The 14,763-nt window shown below is 35.2% G+C and overlaps 1 protein-coding gene across 1 annotated transcript; it reads left to right on the forward strand.

The window, feature by feature from the left end:
• Positions 1-845: 845 nt before the first annotated feature.
• Positions 846-13,277, forward strand: LOC137648705 (vitellogenin-like). Its single transcript, XM_068381736.1, has 15 exons — positions 846-967; positions 2,003-2,245; positions 2,590-2,780; positions 3,419-4,513; positions 5,385-5,541; positions 5,664-7,304; positions 7,480-7,722; positions 7,861-8,021; positions 8,126-8,727; positions 8,848-9,226; positions 9,688-10,359; positions 10,477-11,004; positions 11,096-11,459; positions 11,746-12,023; positions 12,138-13,277. The coding sequence occupies exons 1-15, from the start codon at positions 886-888 to the stop codon at positions 13,140-13,142; spliced, it is 7,641 nt and encodes a 2,546-aa protein (XP_068237837.1). The 5' UTR covers positions 846-885; the 3' UTR covers positions 13,143-13,277.
• Positions 13,278-14,763: the final 1,486 nt, after the last annotated feature.

Consider the following 14,763-nt stretch of genomic DNA (forward strand, 5'->3'; position numbering starts at 1 on the left):
TAATGATGTAAAAACTGGAGTGCCACAAGCGGTATGTGGAAAGAGAAGAGGAGTGACAAAAAGGAGAAACTACAGCATTGAATGCTTCTGCTGCCGGTTATGTGTCAGATAGTGAGACTTAAGATGGAGCACATTTCTTCAATAGTAAGGTATGTTCTTTTTTTTTTTTATTGAAATTAAGTGTATTTTATGAAATTTGGAATTTTTTTTTCTTTTTATGAATCTAGGGATTTTTCAGGTAGCAATCTTGGGAATTTTCAAAATCGCGAGTGGTCACATTGATAGTGAAGTATATTTTGTGGTCTCGTATGTATTTTCTATCGTCCGTAAACTATAATGCGGTTTCATAGCCCATTTGGAAGTCTCCTGGACCTATTTTGTGGGCTCTTAGTCTATTTGGTGGTCTCTTGGGCTCATTGCACATGAAATTTTGTAGTGTTTGACAATTAACCATTAAGTTTAATGGCACTGATTGACCGATATTCCTCAATAGATTATATTGCAGCGAGAGGCATTCATTACCTAAATAGAGATTACATATCATGGACTCTTATATATTATGCAGTTATATATTATAAACCAGATAAGACTGACATAGCAGTGACGTGACGTAACTCGAGTGTCCGACTTCAAGAAACGCTGAACACCGCAGGCTTCTGTTTATCAGCAGCCAGACCACTTCACTAAACTGATGATCCAGACTAACTAAAACAACAGCAATTACGGTGTCAGCTAAGAAGAAAACAAAACGATCATATAAAAAAACACTGCCTTTTGGGAACCAAACGGATCAAGAGCAGGTTAGAGTCTTCTTTCTTGGCGTATATAAGGCGTTTTAGAAGCAGCCTGCGTCAGTGGGTGAGGCGCCTGCAGAAATTGGGCACCATGATCTACCAACGGGTCCTTCTGCTTCTGGGATTCCTCGCAGTTGCATCCACTGCCAAAACGCCTATTCATTACTATCCTAGTAAGACGTCATAGTTATATCATCTAACTTTTCGGATTCGTTTCTTGTTTTAGATCGTTATTTAAGTCCATCAAGTGAGACCCAGCTCTTTATAGTTAGTTTTATACTTTCGAGATTTGGCCTTTTTTTAAACATACTGAATAACTTAATATCAATTTAGTTTAGTTCTCCTTGAAAATCTAAAGTTAGTGTCTAGTCTAGGCTTAAATAAGCCTGTCGAATAACCTTTAAAAAAAATTAGAATAAAAATAAAAAAGAAAAAATACATTAAAATCTCCAAATAAAATTTCCCTCTTGGGATACAGTTCTTGAGGGTAAAATCCTCCAGTTTTTCACTACACATTTCAAATTATGTTTAGTGGTGGACTGTAAGCCAGTAATGATCTACAGACCTACCGAATGCAAAGGAACTGTGCACCACTCAACTTTGGATTATTGCGCTTACCAGATCTGGGTTCAATAGGTTCACACACACAAACATATTCATACACAGAAACACACACACACACACACACACACACACACACATATATATATATATAAAATTTATTTATCTATATATACATATATATATATATATATAATATATACATATATAATTATACACACATATACATATATATATATATATATATATATATATATATATATATATATATATATATATATATATATATATATATTTGTGTGAGTGAGTGCGTATTTAAGTATATACAGAAACATACAAATATACATTTATATATTCATAAGTATATATGAGTTGTGTATACACACGCATACACACACAAACATATATATATATATATAATATATATATATATGTATATATATATATATATATATATATATACATATATATATATATATATATAGTATATATACAGTATATGTGGGTATGTGTGTTTTTATATATAACATTTAAATATTTATCTATATATTGTACATGTAAATTGTAACAAACTCATAAAGAAAAATACTCATGAAACATCTTATAACCAGCAAATAAAGAAAAGTCTCATTATTTCCACTTTCCAGGTCCCTGGCCCGCTAGTGTACCCAGATGTTCAACGGAATGCCCCATAGCTGGATCCCCAAAACTTGCCTATGCTACTGGAAAAACCTATTTCTACTCTTATAATGGAAAGTCCCGCATCCATTTGGGAGATGCCGAAGGAGCCAATTCAGAGACAGAGTGGTCCTCACAAGTGGAAGTGGCCTGGCTCAGTCCTTGCGATATGGCCATATCCATCCGGAATCCTTCCTTTGGGGGCAGCTCAGGTAGAAGTGTTCAGGGAATTCACTCTTTTAACGTTACACTAGCACTAGCACTCTTCTGGGAGCCTTTATTAATCTACACCAAAAAAAGTGCATGTTTGAAAGTAATCTAGTTCCTGAGTTGTGCTTAAAGAAGACTTCCATGTGAATTATAGACTCTCTGAACCGGAACTTATTTGGGCAAATCATGCAATGTAAAATATTCTGAAGTTTGTTTGATTTTCTTTGAAAATTGAGTTGGTTAGTCAGCAAATTCTCTGTTACGCAACATATCTTCTGAATTGCACCAGCACTCCCATAATAATAACATATTTGAGTACACTTTTACCTGACATTTTTTCCACCAGGTTCTCCTAAGTCTCAGGTCCTTGAGAGGTACCCATTGATAGTAGCTATCGTGGATGGGAGAGTTCAACAAGCTTGCAACCATCCGGAAGATGATGTCTGGTCAATCAACTTGAAGAAGGGTATTGCTTCAGCTTTCCAGAATTCCCTTCCCTCAAACTCTTCTATTAACTCTGGACTAAACTTTACAGAGGTGAGTATGGTTTGCAACATCAGATGTGGTTTTAATGGACTATAAAAAGCTTATGGAAATAGCCCATAAAGCCTGAATGCCACGTTTCTTAAGTACTACTTCCCTTTCCATTATATCAAAAAACTTATCTTCATACTTTTCCAGGCCAAAAGCGGCCCATCCACTTCTTAAACATAAAAGAATTCTTCTGCTTCTGTGACAAAATATCAGTCTGAGCTGTGTATATTGATATTTGTGATAAGATGCAAACCTTGGTGAAGTAAAAAATAATTATTTATAAGATAGTTCCATTTTGCCTCAGAAATAAGTTGAGGTGAAGTACATCTAGTGCACTGATAGAGATAATGAATGGGTTGGCCTCCACAGCTGTATAAACCCTTTCCCCAACAATTCTATTGACGTAATAAGTAAAACATTTACTTATTACAGATCATATTTGTACTTTGCCAACTTTCCTATCATAAACATTATTATTCCTGATCTTTTTTTGTTAGATTTATGCTTTGATTTATGGATTGAAGAAATAAATTTTATCATAGACTTATAAAAAGAGGTCAAAACAGCAAATCTTTATCTAGATATATGAAAATCATAAACATATGACATATTTAAGTATGAATTTCTATATTCCTTTTTAGACTGATATCATCGGCAACTGCTCAACCAGGTATAATGTAAACAACGAAGGAGAAAAAGTCATTGTGGAGAAGATAAAGAATCATCGTTTCTGCCAGGATTATTATGTTAACAAAGCAGAGTCACCTAAGATTTGGCCTAAGTCTCCCATACCCATAAAGGAATCAGTTTCTGAGTGCAAACAAGCTATTGATAAAGGAATCTATTCTTCTATCACATGCAGAGAACGGAAGATCATCCACCCAGCATATGGTTCCTATAAATATATTGAGGCTAGTCAGGAGTCTGTCTTAAGGTTCCAATCAGAATCAGAAAACCTTCCCCAAGCCCTCACTATGCTTCAAGGGCGTCTTATTCCCAAGACTCTACGCTATGACCAAACGACTTCGAAGAAAGATTCCTCCATGGAGGCTGAACTAGATGAAGCACTTAAGGAAGTCTGCCAAAAAATAAAGAATGGGGTACAGGCTGATGCCGCAAAGGTAGTAGCAAAAGCTCTGCACTATTTACGACAGGTTCCTGAGGAAGAGATACAAAAGTCTTTAGAGAAAATTCGTGCAGGTCAAATTTGTGAGGAAAAACAAAAGCTTGAGGGTCTCTTCCTAGATGCACTAGCTTTTATTAATGAATCGGGGGCAGTTAAAGTTATGGTACAAGAACTTGTTTCAGGAAGAGCCAAGGATGGACGGGCTGCCCTATATGCTGGTGCTCTATATTTGATGCCTCGGCCCTGCATTCATTCAATTCAAGCACTAAAACCTCTTTTTGAAAATTTCCAACACTTTCCAAGAACTACTGTAGCTGCAGCATCCATGGTGAACACTTATTGCAAACAGAATACCAGATGTCACGAAAAAGCTCAGGTTAAAGATCTGTTACAAGTTCTAAGTAATAAGGTTAATCAGTTATGTTCTCAGCCTGCCCAGGAAGAGGAAAGGGAAAACGCTCTTGTTTTGTTAAAAGCAATAGGTAATATTGGAGTGGTTACTCCAGAGATGACTAGCCCTCTCATCCAGTGCATTGAAAAGGAAGATGCCGACAGAAGTATTCGTTGGACAGCTACCCAAGCTTTCAGAAATGTTGAATGTACCCCGGAGGTAAGCTGTATAAAACTTTTCTTTATCCGAGATAATTTCATGCTAATTTACATGAGGAATAGCTAATCTTCAATCATGTAATATTGAGGTAAAAGTAAAGCTCAGCATACAGCATACCCGTTGAGATACTACCGCTAGAGAGTTATGAAGCCTTTTGACTAGCCAGACAGTACTACATTGGATTCTTTTCTCTGGTTACTGTTCATTTTCCCTTTCCCTACACACACACACACACACACACACTAAATAGTTTGGCCTATTTATTACATATTCTCCACTGTCCTGACAACATTGAGATTAGCAAACAATTCTTCTAAATCCGAGGGGTTAATTACTGCACTGTAATTGTTCAGTGGCCACTTTCCTCTTGGTAGGGTAGAAGAGACTCTTTAGCTATGGTAAGCAGCTCTTCTAGGAGAAGGACACTCGAAAATCAAACCATTGTTCTCTAGTCTTGGGTAGTGCCATAGCCTCTGTACCATGGTCTTCCAATCTCTTGGGTTAGTTCTCTTGCTTGAGGGTACACTTGGGCACACTATCTTAATTCTCTTTCTCTTGTTTTGTTAAAGTTTGTATAGTTTATATAGGAGATATTTAATTCAATGCTACTCTTCTTGAAATCTTTTATTTTTCCTTAAGTTTCCTTTCCTCACTGGGCTATTTTCCCTGTTGGAGCCCCTGGGCTTATAGCATCCTGCTTTTCCAAAAAGGGTTGTAGCCTAGCAGGTAATAATAATAATAATAATAATAATAATAATAATAATAATAATAATACTTATTTATACTCTATAAGATTAATAAAGATTCTTTTTAGAGAAAAAACTGATAGAATTTCTGAAAGTAATCTTTTTGGTTTTACCATCCACAAAAGTTCACCCAAGCAAAGAAGAAGTTAATTGATATCGCAGTTAACCCTGCTATAGACACAGAAGCTCGGATTGGATCCTACCTGTCTTCAATCATGTGCGCTGATTACGAGGACATTAGAAAAATTACTGATGAATTATGGAGAGAGCGAAACACCCAAGGTAATTATGAGTTAGGCAGTACCTTTTTTCTCACAGCTTATGCAATATTTACATGGTTTTTGGTATGTTCATTCTGGAGGGGTATCTGGAGATGTATCACCTTTTTCTATTTTTCACCACAGTCAGGGGATTCATCTTGACCCATCTTCTGAATATTCAAGAATCAACAGCTCCATACAAACAGGACCTTAAATACCTTCTAACCAACATAGTTCTTCCATCTAACTTTACAAGTGACATAAGAAAATATTCCAAGAATGTTGACGTCTCTTATTATGCACCAGCATTTGGTGTGGGAGCTGGAGTGGAATCCAATGTCCTATATGCTCCAGGGTCTTTCCTCCCTCGATCTGTGAGCATGAATTTAACTGCTGCACTTGGAGAGACACCTTTCAATTTGGGAGAAATTGGTGCTCGATTTGATGGATTGGAACCCCTCTTAGAAGAACTCTTTGGACCCGAAGGATACATAAGGAAAACTCAAACTGGAAAGATCTTCGAGGACATCTCATCCTCCATCTCAGATAAGTTTTCTAAGATCAAGGAGAGTTTGGAGAAAATCTTTAGGCAAAGAAGATCTATTGATACTTCCACATTATCACAACTTTTCAATAAACTGTATGGTGACAAGAACTTCCGTTTGCCAAAAGCAGACATTTACGCAAGAATGAATGGCCAAGAAATAGCTTTTGCTTCTCTTGCAGGAGACTTGAAAAATATCAATGCTGACCAGATAATTGATGAAGTCTTTAATAGTGTTGATGACCTGATAAAAAAAGCTATTAACATTAATATAGATTCTGTAAGAACTGCTCAGGTCTATTTAGATTATTATTTGCCTACAACCCACGGGTTCCCCCTGAAAGTTGAACTAGAGGGCACTGCTGTTGCTGGACTAACACTAGGTAGAAATACTGACAGACGGTCTGAGGGAGGCTCAGATACAATCAAATTGTACCCAAGTTTATCTACACAAATTAATGGATTTGTCGGTTATGATTTTTACATTGCTCAAGTTGGGATTAGAACGGTAAATTGCATAACCACATCCACAGGCTTAAGTATCAACATTAATCACTCAAGTGAAAGGGGTTTTGAACTTGAAGTTGATCTCCCTGAAAAAATGGAACTTCTGAATGTGGAAAGTGAAACCTACCTCCTCAAAGGAATTCTAGGAATTCCCGATACTAAGGTCAATCCTTCATCAGTAAGAAGCACAAGATTCCAGTCAAAGTCTTGCATGAATAGGATGGAATCAGCTCTTGGTATTAAGATTTGCTATGATGTTGATCTGCCAAATATATTCATGAGTCAAGGACTTCCTCTTGGACCACCATCCCATTTCAAGTTCTTCCTCGAAAAGTCAGAACAAAATATGAAAGGTTACCATATGAAAGCTACTATTCAAAATACTTCAGGGAATAAGGAAATTAAGATTGAGATAGATACTCCCGGATCATCCATTCCTAGGAGAGCTACAGCTCTCATTGTCTATGGCAGTGAAGGCGACATCAATGTATTCTCTTGGGTTCTTGAATCACAAAGTCAAGGTGGTATAAAAGCGGAACTCAGAAACAAGTGGACACAAACTGAAAAAATGTTTGAGCTCAATACATACTGCAGCGGAAATAAGCAATATTCGCCTGATACCAAAGGCATTGAAGCTAGATTCCAGATGAATGATGATGGACAGGAAATCAAACTGGATGCCCTTCTTCGTACATTGTATATCTTCCAAGAACATCTTGACATAAAATTTGAAGGTATTCAAAGATTACACTGGTTTAATCATGTTCTATGATATTTAAGCCGACTAATATTTGTATGCTTCACAATAGGTAAAACAATATACACAAAACCAATAATCAGAATGGAAATATCAAGCTCTCTTCAATTCTAAGCCATGTAATTTAGTTATTTCTTTATTTTCTTATTCAGTTGAAGGAGATTTAAGATACAGTGAAATGAAGATCCCTCTTCCTCAAAGGCTACGTAAATTTGAATGTACTGTTGCCACTCACAAATGGAATGCCGTGACATTCATGCAAAAGGCCGGCAATTCTCAGTATAACTCAGTTTTCAAATTAGGACAGAAAGGAGCAGAGGAGGTTGATTTTAAAGCTAATCACATCATTGAAGGAAGCTCATATCATGATCTAACATTAAAAACAGATATAATTGGTGAGTATTATAATCCTTTGTTTCACACTTGTCCATTTTGTAAACTTGAAAATTGGTTATTTATATCATGAGATTTTCGTGGGTGTCAGTTTTCTATTCAACCTCTGACTATTACAGTCTTTTGAAATTTTAATGCAGGGAAAATAGGAAGCAGCCAGTACAGGACACAGTTCGTTTTGTATGCAAATGATGCAAAAATAGGAACAACAATAGAAATTCTCAGAGGAGACAGTGCTAAAATTGCTGACCTAGAGATAATCTTTGAGCGTTCTGGAGAAAATCGCAAGATTAGGTTTTTGGTATGTATCCCTACAGCTGTTGTTGTACTTTGCAAAATATTTGTACCTCTTCACACTTCTAGATATTTTGACAAATATTACATTAATGAAAACTTATTCCATAGCTTGGAGTGCCAGATTATGTCAACACAATTCTGTGCCAGGCTTCTGCAACAAACCAAGGAGCTTCCAACTACCAGGTCGAAATTAGCGGAAAACATAGTGGAAAAGCGTTTATTCATGTACAAGGACCAGTGACTGTTCATCTTTCATCAAAACTCACTCATTTTCAGGCCCAACTAGGTTTTGTATTTTTTGGAAGTCAACCACAGTCTTTCAAGACAGCCATTATATTTGGCCCTCAAAAGCAGCTTTTGTCATTTGAGTTAAGTAACCAATCTCAACGTTTTATACATATGGAATGGAGCATGTCAAACCAAGATAGTCGAGAAACTACAGTGAGTTTTAAAGCTGATTTACCATCTCTAATCAAGAAATCAGCCATCATTCTAATGAGCCGTACAACATTTCATCTAACCGTTGATGATGAACTGGCACCAACTAGCGCTAATCAATTAAGGCTGAAGGGTTTCCTGGATATTGATTTTGAAAATAAAAAAGCAGTGTGCAAATTTACTTGGGACTCTGAGGAAACTAAAGATAACACGTTCCAGGCTGCTGTAGGTCTTGCAAGTGCTTCTTCCACATTGCAAGACAGTGTCTTTCAGTAAGTTTTACATTAGTCTTAACTACAATAATTTGAATCAATGTAGATTTCATAAAGGGAACTGCTGAAATACAAATGTGCCATTTTGTAATATATATAAATTTTCAAAAACTTTTTCAGAGGTACCTGGAACTACCAAGACAAAAGTGGTAATTTTATGATAGAACTGAAACTAGCTGACGCTCACTCTTGGTTCAATGGAATCAATAGCATGAAAATAGACATAACTACGTCATCTCAGAAAGCATATCAGTTGGATACTGAAATTCGAAGTGAATTGTGGGCCTTATCACCAAAGATTGCAGTGAGAATTTCTTTGAAAACTCCTGAAAGCAAGCAGTACAAACTCTCATCTGAAAATTTAGTCCAGTGGTTGGATGGTCCTTGCAATGCAAAAGTGATCTCTAAATCAGAGTTCACTTATGAAGGCCGGCAGAGCGGAATACTCATTGAAGCGGAACATCTCAGGGCAACAAGCAAGCATCAAGCATACCTGCAGGTAATCACTTGAGTGTAATGTAACTGAAAATGAAAGACCTATTCTTAATTTTCCTCAATTAAAACAGAATTGCTATAACTGGGAAAGGATAGAAAATTTAAATTAGGTAACAGTGAACAGTCAATTTCCTTTTTTTATTATTAAAGGAAAATTTATAGTTCCTTCATTAATTTATCAATTCATGGCGAGAATATAGTTGGCTTCAATAGTAGAATTTGTAATCTCTAGTACAGTTTCTATTCAAGAGTTAAAGATCATGTACTTTTTCTTTTTCTTAAAATAGAACATAACTTCTTTCTCAACAAGCTTGTCCCTATTTGGGATCACTGTACTGGTTCTTCAACACATTCTTCCCTTTCCTGTAAATCCTCCTCACTCAATCCCAAATCCTTCATATCTCTTTTCACACGGGAGCAACTATTTCATTTAATATTTCTATCATAAATGCATTTTACTTTCAGATCCAGATCACAAATCCAGCACTTCAGCAACCAATGTATACAAAAATAGCACTAGACAACCAACAAGATAAATATAGCTTTAGATGGAAAATAGAAAATGGTACGCCAGTTGATGCTGCAATGTATGAACTAACGTTAGTTCCAGAAGGTGGCGTTCAATTATTCAGAGCAGAGCTAAAACTTGAAGTAATTAAGGAGCTTTTGAAGTCAATCGATGATCTTTTCTCCTCTGGTTCTCCTTCACCAATCAGTGGATTCCGAGAAGCCCAAGCAACTTACCTCTTCATGTACAGGAGACCAATGTCTGCTTCTCATTCTCTTCTGATGCATACACCTTCTCGTAAGATGGAAGGTGAGGTGAAATATTCCCCTTCAGAAGTCAGATTAAGGTTCCAGCCTAAGATTGGTTACAGTGAACCAAATTATGAATTATATTTCAACTACTCAAAGTCTTCTTGGGGTGGACCAACACGGCTGCAAGGTCGTATGAATGTTCCAGGACTTCCTAAAGAAATGCAGGCTGATGTCCAGTACACAAGAGATGAACAGATGATGTCAGGATTAATTGAACTAGATATCTTCCCCAATACTGATGACAAGATTGTAGGAAAATTGGAATCAAGAGCCATATCGCCAAATACTGTCATTGTTGAAGCTACATTACATGGAAAGGTGAGTTTAAATAAGCATTATAACTATTGAGATGTATGAGATTATTAATTCTGAATGCAGTACTGTATGCAGTATTTGGACAATTTCCTCATGTATAATAACATTTTCTGTTGCCAGGCATTGAAGGTTAATCCAAATGTAATAGTAACAGCTGCTTATGGACCTCAAACAATTGGATTTGACTTCAAGTTTCAGAAGACTGACTCATCCCCCATCTCACTTCTGATTTCTGGGAAACTTGACATGAGTTTTGGTAGAAATGGTGCTTCTTCATTCATTGTGCAAACTGATAATATAAAAGTTATTGATATATCAGGCTCTGTTCAACCTTACCAAAGTCCTGAGTGTTATGGAATTGTAGTAAAGTCTAAGATGTATTCGTCTGTGATTGGACATTACGATGTGTCTACAGAGTGGTGTAAACCCTTTTTAGTCAGGTTCCTCAGCCAGAAGCATGAAAGTGATAACAGATATGAAGCAACATTAGGTATGGAAAACTTGAGGAGAGTCGAGATCAGCATGGCAGAATCTAATTCTAAGACAGGAGAAAAAATAATTCTTGGGATGGTTCATGTAAAGCTTTTGACACCAAAGGTTGTGATGGTTGAGACAAAATATGAAAAGGATCAACTACTTAGCATCAAGGTAAGGGTATTTTTGTAATCTAATTTTTAATGAGCATACAATAGGGCTAAAGTTGAATGTATTGGACCTTACTACCGCCTGAAAATTTCAGAGTTCATTACATCAGAAATGGTCGAGTCTTCTTTCTTCCGCTGTCTCATGGCTGGATAAATCTAGTCATGAAATATTGATCGAAGGGAGTCCTAGATCTCCTTCCTCCCAGGTGGCAAGAGTCTGGCAAGAAATAAAAAATGAAGCCAGCAGAATCTACAAGGACTTGGACTATGATGGTGTTGTCCCATTTTTCCATACAAAACTCCAGATTGTCAGTGATATTATCCATGGCTTCACTATCAGGTACTGGAAGGTTTGGTCAAAATACGAACAGGCACGACAGCAACTATCTTCATCGACATCGGAAGCAATAAGTAAAATGCAGTCAGAATTTAGTGGTATTACTCACTTTGTAACTGAAGGTATGTTACAGTCTGGCAAATTCATCTCATGATAACATAGTCATTTGCTAGTGCTTTCATACTAATAAGATGCGGGATATTTAACGTTAATAGTATGTAAAAGTTAACAGGTTTTGATATCAAACAAACACACACACATTTTATATATATATATATATATATATATATATATATATATATATATATATATATATATATTATGTATATGTGTATATATAATATATATATATATATATATATATATATATATATATATATATATAAGCATATTTTTATTACTTTGCAGTCGTTGTTGGAGGCGCGCATGCACTACAAACTGGAACTGTACCAAAGGACATTCACAGGATTTTGAGCCAGATTAAAGAGTTTACTCTGTTCAGAGAAGCCAAACATATATTGGATTCCTTATTTAGGGAATATCCAGAGGAATATCAAAGTTTCAAACAAGTGCTACAAAAATTACAGAGAACTTTAGTGAAAGACCTGGAGAAAGAGAGACGCAATTTTATGAGTTTCAAGAAGCCCCAGCAAGTTGTCACTTGGATTGTCAGTCATCTAAATTTCGTAAGTTTGAAACATATCATTGGGTACTTCCTGTCCAAAAAAAAAAGATGAATCTATAAATATTTATTTAGAGGAAAATTATTTAAATTAATGTGAGTATTCAAATATTTCCAGGAACATATGGTGTTCACCAGTGTAGATCACCTTATCAAAACCATTATTGGAAGCACACTACTCATACCAATTCAAATGGATGGTAATCACATAAAGGCTCTGCTACCAGTTCGCGAACCAGTGTACTCATTACCTCTGGCCCTCCCTCATATTTCAGTGGGTTCAGTCCCTACTGTTGACTCAGCTATTTGGACATTAGAATCCCTTATGCCTACTCCTACTGACAACTTAATTTGGGCCTACTATTCACTTTTACCACGACAAGCAAGATATTTGTTGCCACCTTACAACAGTACTGCTGTTGTTGTTGATGGTACCGAAATCTTCACATTTGACGGAGCTGTCCTGAGAGTACCACACTCTCCATGTAAGGTTCTCTTAGCTCAGTACAAATCTGAAACCTTAGTTATGCAGAACCAGCAACCATCAACCATACCACAATTTACCATGAGATCCTCTGAAACTACAGTGGAGGTTAAACCTGATTTCACTGTCACCATGAATGGACAACTCATTAGTGGTCCTCGGCATGTACAGGGAAAAGTGGAGATTTACAAGGAGGCTGAAAAGATTGAAGTGAGGACACCCTACATCACACTCCATGTCAATCAGAAGAGTCTCACAGCAGCAGTTGAAGTCTCTGGCTGGACATTTGGTCAGCTAGCTGGTCTTTTGGGTACTTACGACGGTGAAATGGGCAACGACTGGATAACACCTTGCGGTTCAAAGTCCTCCAATATGCAGGAGCTTGTGAAATCTTGGCAAGAGGATCAGAATTGTCAAACACCAGAAATCCCTTCTAAAGGTATCCTTAAGATCCCAGTTATGAATGTAACAAATTGCAACACCATCTTCTCCAGCATGGTGCGATGCAACCCGATTGTCCCCGATAGACTTTTTCTGGAAGTTTGCTACACAAGCAATCAAGTTTGCTCGGCTGCAAGGGCATACGCTGCTGTGTGTTCACTTGCTGGAGTGCACGGTATTTACCCAGCAGGCTGCTGAGAAAGCTTGGTTCTTTTAAAGCTCTCACTTTTGGATGTAAATTACAAATTGTAGCAAGGAATGCACAGGAAATAAAAAAAAGAATATATATTCATTGTTTGAAATTATAAAGAAACAATAAAAACCAATAATATCTTAAGACATTTTACTCTCCTTTCCAAATATATGTTAGGTAGCAGCCTTTTACATAGTATCAAATCTATAGATAAAAATAATTTCCTTTGAAAAATAAAAGCAGAAAATAAGAACTCCAGAATTATATAGAATTAGATTAGTGTCATTAACATTATTGTTATTAATAATTTTTTTTACATGAAAACCTGCAACACTTGGAAAAGCAGACTGCCATAACCTTTAAGCTCTCTCTCTCTCTCTCTCTCTCTCTCTCTCTCTCTCTCTCTCTCTCTCTCTCTCTCTCTCTCTCTCTCTCTCTCTCTCTCAAAAGAAAAAAATCATTACCAGTAAAATAAAGAATATATCATGAAAAAAATATGAACAGATTAATCATACAAAACCGTATTACCAGATTCTCCATCTAATTCAGCCTAGTCACTAATATGAAATACAAGAGACATAAAAGCGTTGTTGAAAAAGAAATAAAGGTATTGAATATCGTTCTAATTTTGCCATGTTTCTCGATTACGTGGAATAAGATCAATGGCAAAAACTAGTAGTCAAATTTTTATAATATTTCTCATCAAAGGTGTTTGATATTCAAAGTTGGTTATCAATATGTTCATTATTATTATTATTATTATTATTATTTTTTTTTTTTTTTTTTTTTTTTTTTGTACATGGGGGGAAATAAATTTAATCCCGAAACTTGATACTAAACTTCTGAATAATGGAAACCAAGAATAAGAAATAAAACAAGATTTATTGATTGATTTATGTTTCGATGTGTATATATATATATATATATATATATATATATATATATATATATATATCGATGTGTATATATATATATATATATATATATATATATATATATATATATATATATATATATATATATATATATATATATATATACGCACATTAGTGTCATCCAATAATCGAATACAGCATTTCTCCAGAATATCTGAGCTCCAGATAGCTTACAGGTTAACAGGAAATCTACTCCTACGTTTCTCCATTTATCATTTGGCGTCGACACGTGTTTCGAGTCACTTTTTTCCGAAGAATGCCGTCTTCGATTTTTGGACGCTACTAGGATATCAGCTATCTATCAAAAAACCTAAAGTAGCATGCTTAAGTACCATACATTTATTTACATATATATATATATATATATATATATATATATATATATATATATATACATATATATATATATATATATATATATATATATATATATATATATATATGTATATATATATATATATATATATATATATATATATATATATATATATATATATATACTCATACATATATATGGCAAAACCTACAACATACACACATACAGTAATATATATATATATATATATATATATATATATATATATATATATATATATATATATATATATATATACATATATATACATAATATATATGTATATACACATATACATATGTATATATATATATATGTGTATACATACACACACAC

Source organism: Palaemon carinicauda, chromosome 10 (genome assembly GCF_036898095.1).
Source record: "Palaemon carinicauda isolate YSFRI2023 chromosome 10, ASM3689809v2, whole genome shotgun sequence".
In the NCBI taxonomy this organism is placed as follows: domain Eukaryota; kingdom Metazoa; phylum Arthropoda; class Malacostraca; order Decapoda; family Palaemonidae; genus Palaemon; species Palaemon carinicauda.